The sequence below is a fragment of the Balearica regulorum genome, chromosome 3, assembly GCF_011004875.1.
Source record: "Balearica regulorum gibbericeps isolate bBalReg1 chromosome 3, bBalReg1.pri, whole genome shotgun sequence".
Taxonomy (NCBI): Eukaryota; Metazoa; Chordata; class Aves; order Gruiformes; family Gruidae; genus Balearica; species Balearica regulorum.
This window is the reverse complement of record NC_046186.1, coordinates 100,533,936-100,557,597: the sequence shown is the minus strand read 5'-3', so window position 1 is coordinate 100,557,597 and position 23,662 is coordinate 100,533,936. Positions and strand designations below refer to the sequence as shown.

At 42.3% G+C, this 23,662-nt stretch overlaps 1 protein-coding gene across 3 annotated transcripts in view; it reads right to left on the bottom strand.

The window, feature by feature from the left end:
* Positions 1-23,662, bottom strand: part of TRERF1 (transcriptional regulating factor 1) — a 103,273-nt gene that overhangs the window by 18,896 nt on the left and 60,715 nt on the right. For all 3 annotated transcript variants that reach the window (XM_075749169.1, XM_075749170.1, XM_075749168.1), the window contains exons 3-4: positions 10,501-10,598; positions 34-1,680 (exon numbers count right to left, since the gene is read on the bottom strand). In XM_075749169.1, coding sequence (XP_075605284.1) covers positions 34-1,413 — 1,380 coding nt within the window. In that variant the 5' untranslated portion in view covers positions 1,414-1,680; positions 10,501-10,598. The remainder of the gene's footprint in view (positions 1-33; positions 1,681-10,500; positions 10,599-23,662) is intronic.

Here is a 23,662-nt window from a genome sequence, read left to right as displayed (position 1 = left end):
GTTTGGCCGAGTAGGATCTAAAATATTACCTACCTGAGGCCACGCAGTGCTGGGAGAGTCTTGCTGAGAGCTTTTGTTGTTCAGATGAACTCCCGAGGGTGGCAAAAGAGTTCGGTGAGGGACAGTATTACCTACAGAATTAATCTCCTGCCGTGCAGAATCCTCTGTGGTCTCTGGTGGAGTGAGGCCAACATGGGAGTTCAGGGACGGCGTTCTGCTCTCACTCGGGTATTGCTTTTGCTGATCTTGCTGCTGCAGTAAACTCTGTGGGTACAAGTGCCTGTACTGTTCGTGTGGATCTTGGTAGCAATACTGGGGCACTGCTCCCAACTGGATAAGCTGCACAGGATGACTTGGATCCTGAGGGTACTGGTGTGGCTCGTGCATAGTCTTTGGATCGGGTTCCCTGTGATACGGAGGAAGCGGCAATTGCATTTGTTGCTGCTGTTGCTGTAATTGCTGCATGACAGGTTGCGTTTGGTAATACTGAGCTATTTGCATTGGACACTGCCGCTGCTGCTGCTGCCGAGTTGACTGTTGCTGCTGCTGCTGGATCTCCTGTATCGAGAGCCGTTGATGTCCCTGCTGCGGCTGAGCGTAGTATTGAGTCTGCTGCAAGTGCGGCATCTGTTGCGGTAAGAGCTGCTGGGACTGCATTTGTTGAACGTGCGTCTGTCCTTGCTGAAACGCAGAATGCATCTGCATTTGTGATAAATGCTGCTGGTAGTCATAGTACAACTGTTGGTGCTGCATGACTTGCATTTGTTGCTTTTGCTGTGTGCTTGCAAAATTCTGGTGCGTTTGCTGTGGCACTGGTTGATATCTTTGTACACTGGAAGTTACAGGCTGTTGCTCAACCGCTGGTTTCTGGGACAGCAGCTGCCTGAGTGCACTGTCACCAGGATTATCCACCATCGAAGACTCAGTGTGCAAAACCTGAGCCATGTTGTTCACTTGGATTCTCAGATTTTGGTTAGCAAATACTTGTGTAAAGGAGTCCAATTTATGCAGGACCCCACTGGTAAGTTTTTGAGATCGATTTTCACTGGGTTGAGAGTAAGAATATTGGTATCCGTCGTGGGACTCCCCTGGCCCGAGGGGGCTCCACATGGCGCTTTGATTGTTCAAATTGTTCCTCACTGGGACATGGTTTCCTGAGCCAGAATGTGTCCAACTGGTTTGTCTAGATGTATCCATTGACCCAAGACTTTTTGAACCTACAGGCAAAGCTATACTGTCTCTTGAATCTTGGGGAAACTGGGGGGAGAGAGGGGACGCCTGGGGAGCATCCATAACAGATGTCCCGTAGTTATGATTTAGAGATGGAAGGGAGTTCATTTGGTGTTGTTGGTAGTACAAGTTCTCATTGCTATTGGCAGTATGGTTAGTTTTATACAATTGCTGGTCCCCCATTTTTGGTCACTTCTGTTCCAAACTTACAGGCACGCAAACCATTGAAATCTCTATGAACCCTGAGATAGCTGAGTGAGGGAAAGGGAGGGAAGGGGAAAAGAAGCTAGAATTACTTATAATTCAGCATGTCCATGTGCATCGCAAGGACTAAGATTTCCTCCAGTCTGTCAGTAATTCCAATCTCGGACTCAACGTTGCTTCACATCTTCAATAAATGGACCACAGCGCAAATTCTGCACAGATCAATAGGTTCAGTGTGCCAGGCACCTGTGGAGTAAGAGAAAGAGGAGGTAAGCGCTGGCTCTCTGCATAAACTGTTATTGTTATTGCCTCAAAGGAAATTGTAAAATCTCCTAGTTTGAAATACATAATCAGATGCAAAATTGTAGCAGCTGGGCTATTCCAGAGCAGTTAGATTACTTCATCTCATCCCATTATCCTGCCTCTTCTCTAGTGCTCTGATAAAATCATTCTGCCAAACCAATAAAGGCTTATTCTTCAAAACTGTTTGTTCCCCTAAAGTATTTGAACGTTGAAGCAGTTTTAGCTGGCCACATATTGCTCTCTCATGACAAGGTTTAGCCAGACAGTTAACTATCAAGCCAAGTCACTTTCCTAGTGTTACAGCCTTATTGTCAAAAGCAATGTGCCCATTTTATAACACAAAATCAAGTACTGCTCACACCACGGGTGCTCCCACAAAGGCCTGAAAAAGCAGGTAAAAGAAAGCCATGGCTTTGAACAAAGCTGACCGTACTCAGATATCAGCATCTAAAAGGACATACAGAAAAGTTAATTGCAAGCTGGGATTTGCACAGAGCCTTCCACAGCTTCTCCCAGCTTCCAGGGTATCTACCAGAGGTGTCCACTGGTGGTATGAAAGTAGAGCGTCACTGAAGACTAAGATGCAACACTAATGCTCATTACTGTGACAAAAAAATAAATCGTGAGCATCGTTACCCATCTGCGTCCATTTGTACATTTGTTTGTTCCTCCTATCTGAAACCTGATTAATTCTAAGATCAAACCAGTCCATGGAAGTCTTTTCTGATCACTCACATCGGGAGCGCTGAACTCTGACTTCTGTTCTATGCTCTCACCCTTCCTCCTTCAGTCTGCGTTAACAGACTAATTTATACCAAATGCAACTTTTTATCATTTTCTCTGTATAAACTATAATTCAAAGTAACACTTTACAGATGTCTGTACTGTTTTCGATGAATAAAACAAAATGCATAGGTACATTATAGGGTTGTTTTACTATTCCACAGTATGAAGTAATCACTGTCTCTCCAATCACACACATGCCCAGAGGTACAATATGCCTATGCACACATAAATATGTTTCAACATAAGAGTTGATTCAGAACTTTAACAAGAGCACAAAAATACTAGACCACAACTTTAACTCTGCCTCCTTCGCATCTGCCTTTCTAAACATAACGCTTTCCGCCAATGACTCCTGCGTATCGATGTCCTTACGTTTTCAAACTTAGGAGAATCCTTCATCTAGATGGATAAACGTCAAGTCATTGGTTTGAACCATTGCCAGATGCATATTAATGAGTTCTGTGCTAGCAACAGCAAAGAGTAATACATAGCTGCAGGCAGAAAAAACCTTTTTCTGTTCTAGCACAATATATGACAGAAAACCATAGCTCCCAATGAAGAGGGCTTTCAGTGGTTTTTGTGTAAACCATCTGCAGCCATTAGCATGTAACATTTTCATGTGACAAATAATGGCTGAGAATAATTGCAAGTTTATTTCCCCTTTCCAGAAATACACATTGCTTCATAGTTTCTCTGAACATGCTCCCTTCCAGATTTTTATAGATGCACAATTAAAAAAAAAAAAAGATAGGAGTCAACAATGAATGGTCAGGCTGCCAACAAGATTTTTCAGCCACAACCCAACTTCAAAGACTTCCTATTAAAAATTACGAAGAGAAACTAAACAAAGCCTCCACAAAACATTCCAAGGGCATAAAAATAAACACCATGTGATATTTCACACTGAAAGGCCATCAACTTTTAGAGGAAGAGAGGGATCCTACACAGGAATATATGCATCTCCTCTTATGCCTGCCAAGTTAAGAAAGCTCAGTTGAGATGCTCTGAACACATCTCCCCATGAAAACAGGGCACTATTTGATCTGTAGATACACCTTTTGTATAAGAGGTATGTCCCACCTCCCCTATTAGCAGCATTGTAATTTATACCAAGTTCCTTGGTTTTGGCCCTTCTGTTTAAAGTTTGAAGTGACAAGTATTAGTCAAAGGACAAGAAATAATAGTGATACAAACCAGTGAGTGAGAGTAAGTGTGTCCAGGAGACAAAAGACTGCAAGAATTTCAGGAGTAAGGACAGTAAGAGCACTTATTCTTAAAGCAGCAAACATGATTTTGGTATAAAAATGAATCAAGCGGCCAGCCAGGCCCCTGACCCCCTACTCCTCCCACAGACAAGAGCACCATGGTGGCAGATGCTACCACACCTCTATCAGCAGCCACAGAGACTTTTGTGGTCACCAGAGAAAATGTCAGCCCTTGGGCACGCACCAAATTCCCCTTACTACATCCTTTCACCTAGGGGTTACCTGTCGCAGTTCTCAGGGTACTGGAAGACAGTCAAGAAGGTTTTGTATCTGAGGCATTAGCACAAACCTCTCTTCCATTCTCTCAGAAAAACAAACAAACAAACAAAAAAGCTCATACAAATTTCTTCTCTGGCAGCTCACCTCCAGTTTGGGGGGCAGGACATTCTGCTGTATGTTAGGTAGATTACAGTTTCAGATTTTTACAAATATTTCTGTGTAAAAATTGTAATAGAATATTATATTAAAATACCAATCAAGTCACAAAAGGACTGGAATGTTCAAGTCACTATGAGAATCACATTTAAAGAAATATGCAGTTTTCAAACACCCATTCCACCTCCCCCTATTCAAGAAAAATGAAAACATTCCTTTCAAAAGCATCACTGATCTGGAGAGAGAAAAGTGCAAATGTTTAAAAAGCACTGTTAGTCTACCTTCAGGTAAAAAAAAAAAAACAACAGATAGGCACACCAATAAAACCATAATCAGTAATAAACCAGTCCCTTAGATACCAGATTTTTTTTTTAGTACTCAAAAAGGCTTAAATTCAAGGGCTTGATGCTGTATACACTGAGCATTTGTAATCGGCTTTAACAAAATATTAACAGTATACATTTCCTGTTGGATTACAGAGTATTTCAGTGCTGTAGGCAACATCATGAAGGCTTTAGGGGCACCAAAGTTAGTCTCTGGCCAACTGAGAAGCCATTGGCAGCATATTGAATGATTTCTATTTCTTTCAATCATTGTAAGAAACGGGTGCTTTTTCTCCTTTTTGTTTAGCTCTCCTGCCTAAATGCCCATCACTGCAATTTAGCACAACAACAACTCCTCTAACTTCTAATGGTTAAACCAAACAACTAAAAGCAGCAGGAGTTTTAAAGCAACAATACTTCTGCAGTTCTGTGTTTCTTCTCTTCCCAACAGTCATTTCTGCTACTTAACCTACTACATTTCTGACATTACAGATATATCCCAATTACGCAATCATTACAAAGAAACACAAAAACAAACGCATAAGGACAGAAATATTCCTGTACACTGCCTAGAAAGAGAAATACCCTACTTAAGTTTATGGATGGAATCGAGACTCAAACTAATGAGAGTTCAATTGATTTCAACAGACACAAGATTTCACTCCAACTCATTTCTCATCATTTCAGCAAGCTCCTCTGCAACTTGCACTGCTCCATTCTCCAGACTGAAAGCCAGGGACATGCCAAGCTGGCTGGAATGCCTTTACACACTCCAACTGTCTTCCTTTTCAAACACAAGCAACTGTAAAAGGCAATACAAGTAGTAGTCTCTCCTGGAAGCATGCCATAACTTCATTCTGGTAAACATGAAATGGAAGATTAATCCAGTGTTATCAGTCTTCAATAAAGGTGATCTGATTTTCCTCCTCCTTAAACTATATCACTGCAGAGTCAGAGGAACTTAGAGAAGATGACAGGCAGTGAAAATGGTATTTAAAACATCAAAAAAACCACTCCCAGCTCCATTGCACACCACAGAAGCTGAAACCTGCAGAATTTTTCAACTCTGTTAAACAACAGATCAAGCCACAGTCACACTATCAAACTGCCTGAATCCACATGAATTTCAGAGGAATAAGTCGGTGTGTGAAAGTTGGGCTGGGTGTGGGCTGCAAAACCAGGACTGAATGCCAGCCAGTGCCAATTTTGGAACCGAGTTAATGGAGAGGGATGACAAAAGACTGTAGAAGAGCAGATGCTGAAGGAAGCAGACTCATTAAAAGGCCATAAAGTTATTATAGCACTGATCTAAGCCGTCTCAGTAGGTTGCATAGCACTGGGAATTGGATCCTATGGTTTGCCCAACTTATTTCAAGTTTTTCAGCTGTCACTTTAAGCAAAAATCTACATGCTTCTGTAGACTAGTTAGGCTGAAAAAAAAAAAAAAGAGATGACTGGATAAGATGGAAGATGCAAAAAAGATTCAACCAGCTTCTGCAGGACAAAGCACCTGCAGCTACTCACAAGCAACGTTACCAGCAGATGGTCATTTGCTGGGGCACCATCCCTCCTCTCATCCCTCCCTCTGGGGGGGGGTAACACATTAGTTAAAGTAAGTTTAACCACCACTTTTAGCAGTCTAAGTTGTTTTTTATAACACTTAAGGAATGCCTCTTATAGAAATGTGTCATTGCTGCATTCTCCCAATACCAGAGATATGTTTTAATTGTGCCTTATTGCCCTCCAGTCGTACAGGCTAAGACCAGGTTTTCTCAAGTGGCTGTCTTTTTGCTAATAGACTATAAGCTTCACTTCTAATCACGGGTAAGACAAAATCAGAAGTTCTCTGATCATTCCTTTCTTTCAATCCCCCCCCCCCCCCCCCCCCCCCCCCCCCCCGCCTTAGCTTTAGTAGAAACAAAAAAGGATTTATCTTATTCAATTTTTAGCCTTTTTTTATCAGAACATTATTAGTGTGTTTTGTTATTCAGAGCTGTGAGATCTTCTGCTAAGCTATTCCTAAATCATGACAATCATCATTGACATCATCTCACTCTCTGATTTCCTTTAGGAGAGACACAGGAATATACAGCAGTTCCTTCCCCAACAGCCTCTGTTTTGCTAATGCTGACGCCACCAGCAGCCCCTGCCACATGGGTTAACTATAATCCGGCCTTTAAGTAAGCAATAGCACAGACGGGCACGATTTTCAGCTGGGCACTGCCAAGGTAAAACCACCAAGAAACCATCGAGAAGAGTGGCTTTAAAACCCAAGAGAGCATGACCTAAGAACAGACACACCTGCACTAGCTCTCAGGAGCGAAGCTGGCACTACCCCTACATCTTTAGATGGGATGACCACGGTAATGCTAGATGGCCAAGAAACACAGCATTGGGATAGGAAGAGTGGCGTATTTCAGAGACCCTTGTGCTCTTGCATGTCGTTCAGATACCAGGTTTGATTCTGTCACTCTATGTAGCCACAGTTCAAGCCCCAGCTCCAGTTTTGTTGGGTTTTTTTGCACAGGAAATAAGCACGTGAAAAAAAGTGACATGGTACTGAAACGTAATGAATAATTTCTAACGCCAAGCAAGGTGGCTGGGTGAGCTAGCAGAGAGAGGAGGGGAAAGAGGTGAGAAGATTACAGCTAAAAAGATCTACCTTTTTTTTTTTTTAATTATCCACATAGAAACCCTGAAGACATCTAATATAGCAGTAAAGAAAGGCAGAGACTGAAGACAAGGATGTAAAAGTATCAGGATCATGGCTATTTTGGTTAGAATAGACACCAAAGTAGCAATATGGATTTCAAGGACCAATAATAATTTTATATAGGATATTTTATATCTCAAGGACAAATGCTTATAGGGCTGAAAACCTTTTCATCCCAATCCTGGATACAACTGCTCACATATTTTCTACTGCACTTCAATTTTGTCTTTCTTTGAACAGCAGAGGTCTCAAATCCATGCCCATATCGGCATACACACCCAAAGGCTGGAGAAGTTAGGCAAAACCACCACCAGCAAAAGACCCACTGCAGTATATGAGAACATAAACAAACAAAATAATTGCAAAAGTGAAAAGATGATGGAAAGGAAGCAAAATATTTAGCACGCTGATTTTATAGCAAGTATAGTAAAAAAGGTATACACTCTTAGAACAGAAGGGGAAAAACAGATTAGCTGCTTTTTAATATTAATGCTGGTAATTCTTCAACAGTTGCACAAATCCTTCAAAAATTATCATTCCCTTTGCAGCTGAACTCCTTCTGCAGTGCAGCTGGAAAGGCTGCTGAGTCTCATGTGGCTGCTCATTTAAGCTGTTCCCGTTTCCACTCTTAAGAGAGACTAGAAGGTCCTAATTCAGTTTAATAAAGAACACATTGGACTTGGGGGAGGGGAGAGCAACACCAGCATTGGGAGGGGAACTGAGCAATTTCTCTACTTCAATAAAGTTTAAAAAAAAAAAGGCAACAAAAACAACAGCAAAAACAACAGTTGATCATCTCAGGAAAGTCTCTAGAAAAGGGGGAGGAGAAAGGAAGACAAACAAGCAGAAACATTTTCCTCTCCTTTTGATCTAAGTTATAAGTAGAAAATGCATTCTGAGGCACTGGTAATTTAGTGATTTCCCCCCCCCCCCCCCCCCCCCAAAACTAACAGAATTTTGGTTATCCAAGAAAAGGTTGGTTTCTAAATAAAGCCATTAACTCAATTTAGTTAAAGGGAGATACAGTTCCATGAGTCCCAAACAAAGACGGTTGCTTCAACAAATCCGATTATCTTTGCTGTCAGTGAAGTGGTGTTACAGTTTTGAGGTACTTTGAAGAGTTTGGAGAACTGCAACTGAAGCAGATACCACATTACTTCATAAAAATGGCAAATAAAAAATGATGTGATTTCCTCACAATACCATTTAAAAATAAAATACAAACCTTGACTAAGGCCAGAAGGGCACTTGAACTGCATATTCCATGACTAAGCAACTAAAAAGCTTACAGAAAATAGCATTAATTAAGGGGGCTGATCACCCAAAATAAACATATGATAAACAGAGTTTTAAAAAAAAATATTCACCAATACATTACTGCATGTTTCACCAAGGCCAAAGCTGTCTACGAAACTTGATCTGAAATCTCTTCAGCCAATCTGGGTTTGCTGACTGCTTAGCAGAAGGTACTACAATTTATTTCATCTGAGTCCTACATCAAGGGCAATACTCTTAAATGCTTCCTGGAAAATATACATGTCCCATTATAAAGGTTGCCCTTGATTTCATATTTTAGTTTACTTCTATTATTGAACTGAGTGACTTGTTTTTCCCCAGCAAGATCCTAGTTCTGCAGACATGACAAGACCCCGGCATGAACATCTTAGGACAGAGAGGCTAGACCTCGCCCACTTACTGTATGTGGCTACTTTACAACCTCTGGTCACTGCTGTTAATTTGGGCGAGATGGGGGAAATGTGCAATGCCAAGCACAACTATGGGCTAGGTAGAGAATGGATTGGAAGCAGCCCTGAGAAGGAGGACCTGGGGGTGTTGATGGACAAGAAGCTCAACATGAGCCGACAATGTGCGCTTGCAGCCCAGAAAGCCAACCATGTCCTGGGCTGCATCAAAATAACTGTGACCAGCAGGTCGAGGGAGGTGATCCTGCCCCTCTACTCTGCTCTGGTGAGACCCCACCTGGAGTACTGCATCCAGCTCTGGGGGCCCCAGTACAGGAGAGACATGGAGCTGTTGGAGCAAGTCCAGAGGAGGGCCACAAAGATGGTCAGAGGGATGGAGCACCCCTCCTATGAGGACAGGCTGAGAGAGTTGGGGTTGTTCAGCCTGGAGAAAAGAAGGCTCCAGGGAGACCTTAATAGCAGCCTTCCAGTACCTGAAGGGGGCCTACAGGAAAGCTGGAGAGGGACTGTTTACAAGAGCATGTAGTGACAGGACAAGGGGTAATGGCCTTAACCTGAAGGAGGGCAGATTTAGAGTAGATATTAGCAAGAAATTCTTCACTATGAGGGTGGTGAGGCTCCAGAACAGGTTACCCAGAGAAGTTGTGGAGGCCCCCTCCCTGAAGTGCTCAAGGCCAGGTTGGATGAGGCTTTGGGCAACCTGGTCTAGTGGAGGGTGTCCCTGCCCGTGGCAGGGGCGTTGGAACTACATGATCTTTGAGGTTCCTTCCAACGCAAACCACTCTATGATTCTGTGAAATTTTGATGCCTTTCCACTCAAACATCAATCCATCAGCTATTGCTGTGACCACAGCTGTGATAAGCACACAATTTTAGCATAAGGTGAGCATCCTTATAATGACTTAACCAGTTTCTTCCTGACCTCTACAGTGTTTACACAGTGAAGCTTGTAATATGATTGCCTTTTTCTGTAACTGTAAGTGCTGAGACAGTTGGAGAACATATGCTAGGATTTGTAAAAACATGCAAGAAGGAAACATCCTGAGACAGATAAACAATTAAAAAAACAGGCAGAAGTACTAGTATGTGGAAAATAGCATATGGCTAAGCTTTCAGGGAGGGAACAGCTATTTTGAGCCCAATGTCTCCCCAAAAGGAGACTGAGTTTTCAGAAATGCAGCTGCAGGACCCTCTGAAAACTTAATCTCTCTCGAGTACATCATGTTGGTACCTAGAAATGGAGCCAAGTAAAATCCAAAGGCTATGCTGAACTGACCACCATGGCTGCTTTTGGTTTTTTGTGGTGTTTTAATTTAGTGTGGGGAATTTTAATTAATTTCCATTTTGCTTGTATAAGACAACATAGCCAAGGTAGAACTTTAAGAAAGATTTAAACGTGTGGGGATCTCCTGGACATACTATGGTACATAAAGTTTTACAGGACACAAAGTCAACACAGAACTAGTCACATTTGAGAAGTCCATCAACAAAGCCATAGATACTCAGAAGCTCAAATTTTGGGAAACAGTCAAAAAGCATTGAGCCTCAATAAACAAGCCAGCCTCATAGAAAGTGGAAATGTGATGCTGCAACATTACCTGGTTGTTGAGGATTTGTGAGACTCCTGTATCTTGCTGTGCTGTATTTGCCATAACATTTCATGCTGCTTTCATTCTGTGATCTCAAAGTGATGTATCTAAACATAAAGCAAAAGAAAGAAAATTAATTTCCTCCCCCCCACATGATTATCTTATAAAATATCACCAGCTTGCCCCAAACCATGAAGAGACCTGCAAGAATGAAATTCCTGTTGTAACACAATGAAATACTGACTTCTATTCAATACAGTATCTCCATGCTACTCTGTTCTTCAAGTCACTGTTGCCAAGGACATTTATCAGCACCATAACTCCCTTAAACACCAACAGAGAACCTCTTTCCCCATATCAACAGGGAGAGACTGCTTCCTTGTCAAATCTCTGGGCTCGATACATCCACAATCCTTCAAATTACAGACTGAAATATGAGTAAATCTATCTTTTCTTTTTACTCAGCTTGTCACCTACTGCAAAATAAGGAATGGATCATGTTGATGCAATAAATAAAACAAGATTGTGCCTCTACTGCAGGGATGGTAAAGATTTCACAGCACCTTACACTGCTTTGACAGAACCCAAAGACAGGCTGGATGCTCTCACGGAGAGGAGATTTGCTGGCCCAGAGGTTGCAACCCACATGACTAGCGTCAGACAAACAAGAGAAGGTATAGCAATCAGGAAGGGAGGGATTAATGAAAGTCAAAGGTGCAGGAGATACAATCAGGTTGCATCGTGGTTTAACCCCAGCCAGCAACTAAGCACCACACAGCCGCCCGCTTGCTCGCTCCCCCCCGGGTGGGATGGGGGAGAGAATCGGAAGAGTAAATGTGAAAAAACTTGTGGGTTGAGATAAAGACAGTTTAATAGGTAAAGCAAGAGCCATGCAAGCAAAGCAAAACAAGGAATTCATTCACCACTTCCCATTGGCAGGCAGGTGTTCAGCCATCTCCAGGACAGCAGGGCTGGCAAACACCATCACTCCAAACATCCCCTGCTTCCTTCTTTTCCCCCCAGTTTTATATGCTGACCATGATGTCATATGGTACGGAGTATCCCTTTGGTCAGTTGGGGTCAGCTGTCTTGGCTGCGTCCCCTCCCAACTTCTTGTGCACCCCCAGCCCCCTCGCTGGTGGGGTGGTGTCAGAAGCAGCAGAGTCCTTGCCTCTGTGTAAGCACTGCTTAGCAGTAACGAAAACATCCCTGTGTTATCAACACTGTTTTCAACACAAATCCAAAACATACCTCATACCAGCTACTATGAAGAGAATGAACTCTATCCCAGCCAAAACCAGCACAGGTTGTCACCCAGTATAGAAGAGATATCTAGACAAGGCATCTTAAATTATTCAAATGAAAACAACACATTTGCGTTTTGTAGGCACTGCTGCCAAGACGGCTTTTAGGGAAGGCCCTGAACAAAACAAGCCTGGAAGCTTAAGGCGCATTTCACAGCTCACTGATGTCAATGGGAAATTCTCCATTTGCATTGAGCCCTGCCAGGTTTTAGAAAGTCATAAGAAGAAACTGTCTAAACAGCCGCTTATGGGAGAAGGGCACAGAAAACCTCAGTGACCTCAATCAGCATCTTCCTTCTCTCACCTTTATGCTAGATTCACTTGTTTAAATTATTCTTTAAAAATCTCTGATAATAGGTCCCAAGTACTGTGACACTACTACATATAGCAATAAGAACCTCCCCCCCCACCCCAATCCAGCTGTTCCTTGCACAGAACAAGCGCCCTCGCTTAGCCCACCAGCAAGGAGGGGGAGACAAATCCAAGCAGCTGCCTCACCCTGCCCAGCACCAGCCTCTGCTTCCCCCAGGCCCGCAGGAGACAGACACATCCGCACCACAATCCAGACACCAACCCACTCCATCAAAACCTACGCCAGAGGAGACAGCGGAGCTCCTTACAAATCCTAACCTGCCCGAAAAGTCTTTCTTCAACAGAACATCTCAGCCGATGGTAAATGCTGGTAGCATCGCACAGGAACACATAAGATTTTCTTGGGATCCAAGTGAGTTTTTGTTTACAATATTATTGCATTTAGTCCCAGTAACTAAAATCTGTGCACATCCATGTCTTGCAACAAATGCGAGCTGAAATGCTACAAAAGCCCCCAAAAGCAAACTGTTCGTTACCTGCTTGTATCCTATCTGCTAATGTCTCTTCTCAGCAAAAAAATGAATATGCCTCTTTGTTGAAGTAAGATAGGTTTTAACAAGCCCACATGTATTTAATGCTTTAACTTGTTTTCTATACTGGCATTGAATACCTATAGGTCTGTAACAGGCACACTGAATCTTCTAGATGACTGACAGGTGTATACTATTGCTTTGTGTTTGTAACAGGAAATATTCAGAGACACAGGGAAAACCCGAGGTTAACGTCAGTGTAGCCAAAAGAGAAAATGTTCGGGTTTTTTTCACCCCAATTTAACGCTGCTGTTTAGAACCTGCCAAGATGTTTAAATTTCATTGGGGAAAAAAAAAAACAAACTGCTGTATCATGAGCAAAGTCACAGCATATAGTTTTGCTTTCTTTTTTATTTATCCATCTGCTCTGGAACCATGAACGCTAGTATTAAACCTAAAAATGCCAAAGTATTCTGCAGACAAACCATCCCTGGCAGCTTCCTGCAGAGGCCAGGCTGATGGACACTGGGAAAAGCAACAACAGGAATGCCCAGGAAAACTCTTTCCTGTTCTTATTTGTTTTGGCTGCTTTTCCCACTATACCAACTCCATCATCAGAGCTACAATACCACCCATGCGCAGTTGTATCTAAATTAGCAGACACGTGCAAAGCTCTCCTATGTAATACCACAGTTCAATACTAAAACTTTGGATATTTTAGAGCCAGAGGCAGTGAACCGATGGCTGATAAATACTGAAAACAGTCCCAATGTAATTAACACAGAACCAAACACTGCAAGAGTACATGAAATTCACAAGTGAGGTTTTAATTACTTCCATTAAATTTTAATCAGCATCTCATTTTTTGATGTGTAGAATAAAAAGCAATCTAACTTTCTATTCCTTTGCTATATTCTTCAGTTTTGCTCCCATCCCAGCCTCGAGATTTTGCAGATAACCGAAGCGCAGTAAAGAGAAACTGGGAATTGCAGCCTACTGCAACATTTACAAATTAAGAGCTAAGTCAGAGATCAGCTATCCCATACACACACAATATAAATTTTCTTTCTCCTCTCTTCATTAGGATTGATGACACTGCTGGAAAATAAGGAGCACATAATACCTTTTATGGGAACGTAAAGCACAGACGAATTAGCAGACAGAGAATGCAGCTAAATCAATTTCTCATCTCAAGATAGTAATGGAGGCAATTTCTTGAACTTTACTATGTTTGTAATGTATTGATCAGCAAAGCTTCACACTGAAAGTTAAACTAGGTATTTTTCCAGGGATAAAATGGAGGATGGCAGGAAAACTCTAGGCAACACACCAAAGAACTGGGATTTTCTCCAGCCATTGATACAGCCACGTTACAGTTCAGAAACTCAAAGTTTCCACCTGCCTGCAAGTTACTGCAACACGAGAGGAAGATTTCTAGATGAAGGCTGAGTAAGTCCTGCAGGAGCCTTCACAGAGCAGATTTAAGGAGAAGCAGAAAGACACAGAGCTGGTCTAGGAGCAACAGCACACACCCCAGCACTGGTTATGCTGCCTGCAGCATGAGGCTGTGGCAGCAGCTTGGGGGCATTTTTGTTAGAATCATAGAATATCCTGAGTTGGAAGGGACCCATATGGATCATCAAGTCCAACTCCTGGCTCCACGTAGGACCAGCCGAATCAGGGCATATGACTGAGAGCGTCGTCCAGACGCTTCCTGAACTCAGTCAAGCTCGGTGCTGTGACTACTTCACTGGAGAGCCTGCTCGAGTGCCTGACCACCCTCTTGGTGAAGAACCTTTTCCTGATATCCAACCTAAACCTCCCCTGTTGCAGCTTCATGCTGTTCCCTCAGGTTCTGTCACTGGTCACCAGAGGGAAGAGATCAGCGCCTGCCCCTTCGCTCCCCCTCATGAGGAAGCTGTAGACCACGATGAGGTCTCCCCTCAGTCTCCTCTTCTCTAGGCTGAACAAACTAAGGGACTTCAGCCTCTCCTCATATGTCTTCCCCTCTAGACCCTTCACCATCTTTGTTGCCCTCCTTTGGACGCTTTCCAGTAGTTTTATGTCCTTTTTGTACTGTGGCGCCTAAAACTGCACACAGTACTTGAGGTGAGGCTGCACCAGCGCAGTGAAGAGTGGGACAATCACTGCCCTAAAGTCTCTAGCAATGCCGTGCTTGATGCACCCCAGGATACAGTTGGCCTTCCTGGCAGCCTGGGCACACTGCTGACTCATGTTCAACACTTCAGCTCCCCTCAGCTACAGGTCACCATAAAGAGCCATTTCCCAGTCACAGCCTCCGCTGTTACTACCTCGTGCTCCAAGATGCTGATTCCCTTCCTGAACTTCTGCTACTACGCTGAGGCCTAACCGCAGGTTAGGATGAGGGGAACCCTTGCCTGGCTCATGAAGATGCCCCACTCTACCACCACAAAAAGCAGTGACACCGAGGAAGGCCATGCATGTGCTCCATGGGCTGGTCAAGTGTGCCTGGCACAGGCCACATGCTTCCAAGGACAACGCTACAGCTGCACAGCAGATTTTAGATATTAAAAGAACAATACAGATTAAAGAGAAGGATACACGTATCTGCTACCAAAGTAAAGTGAAATGCTGGACATACATCCTTCTAGAATAGCTGTATTTAATGGGATGGACATTTTTTCATTTGACATTAAGAACTGAACTTGGGAACTCAGACTTCTTATAGATCATCATCAGAGCATCCAAAATGTGATTCTGAGAGAATACAAGAAAAAAAAAAAAAAGGTTATTTTGGATTTCTCCTCTTCTGCCCAGTGGCCACATGTCTACCTAACCATACACAAACAGCAGCTGATAACATTCCCATGAAATGAATAAACCTCACCTACTTTAAATCAATGAAACACAAGAGCTTTCTCTGCTGTATTTGTTATTATTTCTGTTACAACAAGGGTAACCAAGAGCATCCTGTTATTTAAATTGGCTGGTCATGATTAAACAGTATCTAATTATTTTTGGAGCAGAAAAGGTGAAAATAAGGCACCTTAAAATAAGAAACTTAAGAACAACAGAGTACATGTATTAAACAAGCAATACCAACAAAGCCTGTAATATCAACTGGCAAAACCAGCAACAAAAAAGTTGACAGTACCAGGACTATCATCAATCATGTTCACTTAACACAACTGCATCAGAGCAGACTCTCCCCCACATGCTGGAAGTCCTCTCAACCATCAACTTCATGATTTTGTTGCCTTTCCCTGGCCCATGTTCAGCTTTCTGGTTGCACCTTCCTAGAGAAACTCTAGGAATTCAAATTCTTTTCTAAGGACAAGATTCTCCATGCACGCAAAGTTATTTTAATGCACTCATTTCTACATCTTTGAAAGGCTTCAGGAATATTCTATAACATTTATTTCCAGAAAAAAAAATCTCTTAGACAAATGGTGCATCTTACAGATGGTATGCTATGGCACAGATTACGAACTCCAAAATCTATTAGTTTTTCGCATGTAGGGTGCAACGCTTCAGACAACATTATATTATGTTTAAAATGCTTCTGACTTGAGCTACTGGTCAGATACCTATCAGTTGCACAAACAAATGGGTGTTCACATTAGAGGAGACCACCAATAGCGTAACTGGTGACTACCCAAGAGATGCCTGCCTTGAGCAGCTGCATCTAGCAGTTGCTCTGTGGCACTGGCCGGAATATAATCCGGTTCCCTTGGACAGGGCTCAGCTTGTCCCAACCAGTAGAAAATATTCTTTTTTTTTGGTAATTCCTTCCATCTTTCATTACATAAATTTCAAACAACCACAGCAAATGAATTGGGGATCCAACACAGTCTCCCTCTAAAAGAGTTTCATTTATCTTCACAGCAAATCCATCATATGCACCAAGCTGGACAGCCGTTTTGTTGGAGAGGAAAAAATTAAATGCCATTTACAGTTTCCTCATAAAGTACATTTACATAAAACAAGGCTAAAATAAAGTTATAGAAGCATACTTTCATTCTGGCATTTAATCTGAAAGAGGTTGGCTTAATATCTGCATGGTGTCATTTAAAAAGGATCTTCCATTACACAGTATTGTCTAAAAGCTGGAACGGTTCTTCTGTCAGACTAATACGGCCTCTATGCAGACCAGTCCAGTTGAATAAAGTAAAACTATGGCAGTGATAGGCTGTGACCCACCGGGGGAAGGTGCACTAGCAGGATGCCCATCCGAGTTGGATTGATATTTGCCAACAGCAGAACCTCAGATTCACTCTGACAATCCTGTCTCCATCCCCACCTTGTAAGCAAGCACGTTTGGGTAGGCAGAGGTTTGCCTGCCCATTCCTACAACTCCTACACTTCACTACTGCTTTCCTTTCTCTTCTTTCCCCAAGCCAGGCCCTTCTCCAAAACTGACTCCCTTTCCAAGATGCATTTTCTTCTCCTTTGTAATGCCAGGCATCACACCTCTGGTACCTAGCCAGTCTCCTCCTCTCCTCTGCCTCTACTCAGCTCTTTCCTGAGGTCCATGACCTACACCTCCTGCTACACAACCATTTCTTGTCCTCTCAATATTGAATTTGGATAGCATCCTGGCTGGCAGTACAAGCTTGACCATCAGCTTCCCCTTCTCACCTCACAGGCTTGTTTCATACCCATCTCCTGGGAAAGACAGCGGGCACTCACTCTCCATCCCCTTCTTCATGACATGCATCATTTTTGCGGGTCTCTTCCATGTCAAGTACTTTCCAGACCAAGGACTCCTGATGGCTCTTTGTCACCCCATACTTCGTATTTTTCTTCTTTACAAGATTTTGTGGTCTGATGGAAGCCAGATGGAAGACAGGGAGGACCAGAGCTGCACATGGTATTGAAGACAGGGGAGCACCACGCATTTATGAGGCGGCACATTTATGCTTTCTTTTGTTTTCTCTTCCCTCACTAATGAGTACTGACACTTGTTTTACCGATCATTATGAGGCCATTTTTACAGGACAACCACAAAGCCTCCTTCCAGAGCAGTAACACCTGGTGCAAGACTCATCAGGGCATACACTGCATTGTGACCCCCCTCCTCCTCCCACATGCATTGCTTTCATTTATCTAGAAGCAATTTCCTCTGGCATTTTATCATCCAATCATTCGGTACAAGGAGTTCTCCAGCAACACATTTCAGCCAGCCCTTCTTTTCATTATTCTTAATACCGTAAGTCTACACCGTTGCAAAATTTCAGCTCCTTAAACTATGAGGTGACTGAAACTGTTTAAACAAAATCATCGCCAATAATGACGTCAATAAACAATCCTGCTTCCTTGAAAAACCCTCAAACTATTCTTTCCCTTTGCAAAATTACTGGAAAACAGCCACTCTCCTAAATGAAATTCCCCAATCACTCAAAAAAAAAATAATCTTCAAGCAGGCACTCCCCATAATGAGCTTTAGCCCCAGTTGTTCCAGTTTGGCAGAGTTGAGAACACTTCACAGCAAGATCTTCTGTTAAGAGCCTGACAACCTAACACTTGGACCTCTTGTGCCATGCTAATGTGCCATCCCTGCCCCGAGATGATGGAGCAGGAGCTCCAGAGCTGAGGAAACAGCACTGCCAGGCACAAAAAAACCCCCAACTTCAAACAAATAAGCAGACAAACCTAAAAGTCTAACAGCTACTGCTTGGCTCCAGATCCTCTGTGCAGAAGGTAGGAGGGAAGAAAAAAAACCACCATCAGCCCATCCCACCCCTCTGCAGACAGACTCCTATGCAGTGCCAAGAATATTTTGAAAGACACAAAATGTATAATAAGTTTTCAACTGAATATTCATTTCTGAATCGAAGGGAAACATCTTAAGGGCGAGTGGGCGTAAGGAACGATTCCTCCTCGGCACCACCGCACTATTTATTAAAGGCTGTGAATACCCACAAGAATTCAGCTTTGGCCTTCGCACTGTACACTAACAAGCTTAGTTTACTGACATTCACAGAGCATATGGAGCTCTGCTTCAAATGATCCCTTTGAAGGGGACAATTAAATCAGACAACTAGAGATTGAACGACCAACAGAGCTAATTAAATTCTTTAGTCCTGTTTGTCTATTTATCCAAATCTTTCTCACCATTCTTGCTGAGAAGGGGAATGGGTTGGCTTAGGAGGCCAAGGGAACAAAAGTATGCCTTCCCTCTCCCCCCCCACCAGTCACAGATCTGTTTGGAACAAAACTCAAGACATGAAATCAATGCAGCCAGCGGTGGAATTCATCTTATTGTGACAGAAATATTCCATTTTCCCCCTATCTTATATTTTTAAATTGCTTTCTGATATACCAGGTTATTATGTTTTTAGCCCCTTTGGTTCCTTACATAATTAAATGCCACGCCATTCAGCTTTTACGATTACTTTTACCATTTTCAGAGGAACATTGACACTCAGCAGCTTTCTCAACTTTCTGCAAAGAATTTATTCCCTGCAAGTACTAGCTCCACTGAGTATTTTCTTCTTCATTACATTCAAAGCTCTTAGCCATCCCTATAGAAATAATTTCCCTCATACAGACTCTTCAGTAGAGTAGGTAGTATTTGCTAATCCTCAGTTTTTGCTAGTATTCCACGTAACCAGAAGTAGCACAGAAAAGGGGAAAGGATGCTTTATTAATACTATAACATCTTCAGCTTGCAGACAAGGGATAATGGCTAAGCACGACATACAGACACATTGTTGTAATAAATTCAGATTTTGCATTTAATACTTGCAAAAACAACAAAAATGTTCCAAAAGGTCTCCTAGCTAAGCTACAAGCATTTTGCCCAATTACCCTACAAGTACAGGCAAAGCTTCAGAGGCAGCGTGAGAACTGGCTTCTACGATTTCTCTTAGAAGATCACCTACATTTTGGAGCATGCATGTTCCCAGCCCCTGTAACTTCACTTTCAAGGTATTGCCCACAGTAGACAGGTCCAGCAGCACAACACTCTCTCCAGTTTTACCAACTTGTGACAAAGCATACAGGACACCTTACAAAAGTACTTTATTGATATGGAAGTGACAAAGTAAACACATATCATTCTGCAAGGAACAAGTTTATCCTGCTTAACACTTACCTGAAAGAAATATAAACAGAGAAACACAGATTAGGGTAATGTCTCCCTTCCCAGGTAGGCTAAGGGGAATTATTTGGCCAGTGGTTTTTTTGTGGGGTTTTTTGTTTGGGTTTTTTGTTTGCTTTAGTTTGATTGGTTGGTTTTGGGGTGGGGTGGTGTTTTTTTTTTTTTAATTTTGTGGACAACTGATGGGAAAAAAAAAAAAAGAGCAAAACAGCACCTTAAGGAAAGGGCCTTTTAAATAAATTAACGTCTCAAGTTTTATTTCTGACAAAATTGCCAGCTTGTTTCTTAGCAGAACAATAGGAAGGGATTTCCAGAGAGCACCTAACAAGCAAGGAAGCCTTCTCTATAGCAGGCACAGTACAACATCATAGGATCTTCTCCTAGGAATGAATTATAAGTAGGAAATAATGTGAAGAGGGTGATAAACTTGCTTGTCATCTATTACATACCAGTTGACCAAGTCATCCTTCAGAATTACTGCAATGTTACCAAGCATCACACTTCCAACTGAAAGCAATCATGCCTGGCCATTTCATACAATTTTCAGCTCCATCACAGGTATTGTCACAGACAATTCAAGAACCAAAAGGCTCTGCACGCATCTCCCCATGACCCAAGTGGCATCCTGGCACAGTGCTTTGCATGAAGATGAAGGAACTGGGGGCTTTGCAACAGGGAGCCCAAGGATCATCTCTCATTTCAAGTCCCAATTTTGTCTGAGGTCACAGTGACCTGAATCTAGCATGAATTATACATAATCGCCCTCCAAGCAAGTGGATCTGCGCCAACTGAACCTTATAAAAGTTTTGGTTGCTAGGAGGTAGCAGTGGATGTATTCTAAAGTCCTGTTTACTCAAACCATTGAGGTTTCCCTCTGGAATAACCTTCCACTGTCTGCTCACCAGTTTCTCTTTCTCTTCTTAAGACATCAGACTTCTGCTAAAATCTGTGATATCCCATCTGCTGTCATCTAGAGAAGCCTCTACTAATTCTCTCTCCAAACAGTCTGAAAAAGACTTCCAACATCTTCAGAACAAACTTATACCTTTAAACAAACTAGATAACACACCTAGCATAAATTTTGCTCAGGTGAGTCTTGCATTCAGACACAGTATCGTTCAGATGCCTACTATCAAGTTCTGAGTCTCAAACTCCACAAGCTGGCACAGCAGACAGAACCTCAGTACCACTTTATAGAGCTTGCCTTAGTAAGCGAGCAGGCTGAAAAGCTAAGAGACTTATCTCATATGGATAAATGGTATTTTTACATCAACATTTTCCATCAATTGTTTTATGTGTATATTACATTTCAGAGTGTGCTATCTGGAAATCTAGGCTGCTTCAGATCATGCTTTTAAAGACTTACTCTATAATTCTCCTACGAGTTTGTAAGAGATGCATTTTTATCTTCTGATTTAGAAACACATAAAAGGATTTTCCATAGTTATCTTAGCTAGGGTTGGACTTACCAGAGTATTTATTTATTGCATTGTTTACATGTACTGTGAGCCACCCGATGAGGAAATGGAGAAATAAAAACAACCTCCTCCTTTTGACCATATAATTTCTGACACCATTTTTACTTAAAGATCAGCTCAGTTTTGGTTTAATGGAGGAAGAGAGTAAGCAAACACAGACTTCAGTTTTTCATCATTTACTGAACCTATGGCATACAAGGCTCATTTATCATCAAGCCCTAGAGTCAAGCTGAAATACTAATTACAGGCACAAAGAAAAGGTAATGTTATTTCAATAATTAGTAAGCAAACAATTCTCAGAACAGTGTTATCTGATTTATCACAGGATTCTGGAAAGAAGATGGTGGTGGTGACACACTCGTGGTTTCCCTTCTGTTCACTTTTCACTTACAGCAGACTCAAACCTCTCTGGAGTATCTACCCGAGAGATCTGACTGGAAAAGTAATTTGTAACTCTGAGCAGGATGGATGCTAACCTCCCCACTGATGCATCCTTGAGAACTACCCAAGGAACAGTTGCTACAAGCAACGTGACCAGAGGATTGAAAAGTAGTGCCATGAACCTCAGGTATTATAGTTCTGACTCTGGACTTCATGACTGAAATAAGCAACCGATAATGCCATTTCTAACAGCCCTCAGCACCTCAAATACCAGCAAACATAACTTGGGGCTGTAGAAGGGAATGGAGGAGAGATTCTGAGTTGATTTCAAAAACAGAATTAAAACAGGAGGTAAAAACAACTGCAATGGAAGTGTTGGCCAGACTCTTTTCAATGGTGCCAGGTGACAGGACAAGGGGCAACGGGCACAAACTGGAACACAGGAAGTTCCATCTCAATATGAGGAAAAACTTCGCTGTGAGGGTCACAGAGCACTGGAACAGGCTGCCCAGAGAGGCTGTGGAGTCTCCTCCTTTGGAGATACTTGAAACCCACCAGGACATGATCCTGTGTAACCTGCTCTAGGTGATCCTGCTTTAGCAGGGGGTGTGCACTAGATGATCTCTAGAGATCTGTGAAAGGTGACAGACATTGCAAACATGCTGAGCAAGTCGGATGCAAAAGTAGCTCATACAATACCATCCAAACCTAAGCAGGCAGCCTCTCTTACCATGAGTCAGCAGCCACAGATCTCCCTAAGCCTCAACATAGGCAGACACAAGGGAAGGTAGAGCACGCAGCCTAGCAGGGGCACAAGTCTCCAAAAACCCCTCCCATGACGAAAAATATTCCCACTCAGAAAGCATAGCGGCACACTTCTAAGTGAAGGCTAGTACCACCACTGTGTGGCCTGAAGAGATGCTAAGCCTTGCCCTTGTTTCCCTTCTATTTAGCTCCCATGGCACGACACTAGCATTCATGTTCAGGAAACATTATTCTTCTTGGTCAAACCTCACGGTCCTTAACTTCAGTGCAGGCTGCAAAATTTTCTCTTTAGAGTAGTAGGGTTGTTGGAAAGGGAGAGGGGGTTCTTGTTTGTTTGGGGTTTGGTTGAAGTGGGGTTTTTTTAGCATTGATGCAAGTCACATAAGAAAGGCATCTCTTCAAAATTATTTGAATAATGAGTTGAATAGTTGTATGAAAATGGATACAATGTTACTGAAAAGAAAAAGAAAATATAGAAAGAATTCTCTTAAAGTATACAGGTGGCATGCACTGCCCAGCATAATCTGTGAGTCAGGACTCACCCTTACCAGGAGCAAGGCTGGCAGCAGGCATTCGGTGACCGAACCCAGCACAGCGCTGGGGTGTTCCAAAACAGCCTTCCCCCAAGACCACATCTGAAGGAGGAAAGCATCAACCTGCATGAGCGTAAGGTAGGTGTTCAAAGAGCAGCCTCATCTCACAAAGATCTCAAGCAGACACCTCATGGGGAGGGCTACAATATCATTAAGGGATTTTCTCCAATGTATGTACCACCTTACATTTGTTCCTTTATCTTGCAATAGAGAATTCTTATTACCATGCTTCAGTTAAAAGATAAGAAGGACAGACAATATATAATGAAGGTACTGCATATATGATTTAAAGTTGCCTCCAAATACCTAATGTACAAACATTTGTTTTCCTTCAGATGCCAAGAATCAGGCCAGACCAACAGTAATGCGATTTTGGCTTGTGTAAAACAATGCTCTTCTAATATGCAATAGACCTACCTAAAAAAATAGTTGGTTTGTTTTTTTTCTTTTTTTTTTTTAAATCAAATTGTCCTTATGGAAGATTCAGACACAAGCCTTCTGAATAAGAAGTAACTGCACGAGACAAAAGATAATCAAAAGAGTACTGGTTTTTGCCATACTCTTAGTATTCCTGGACTGAAAATTCAAGCTACAGAAAAAAGTCCGTGTATCAGATCTTGTACCAGATAAAATAACAACATGAATGGCTAAAGATTATTTTTGAAAAGAGTTTCAGAGAGCCTAAATGCTTTAATTTTATTTTTTAAATACTGAGATCCCTGCT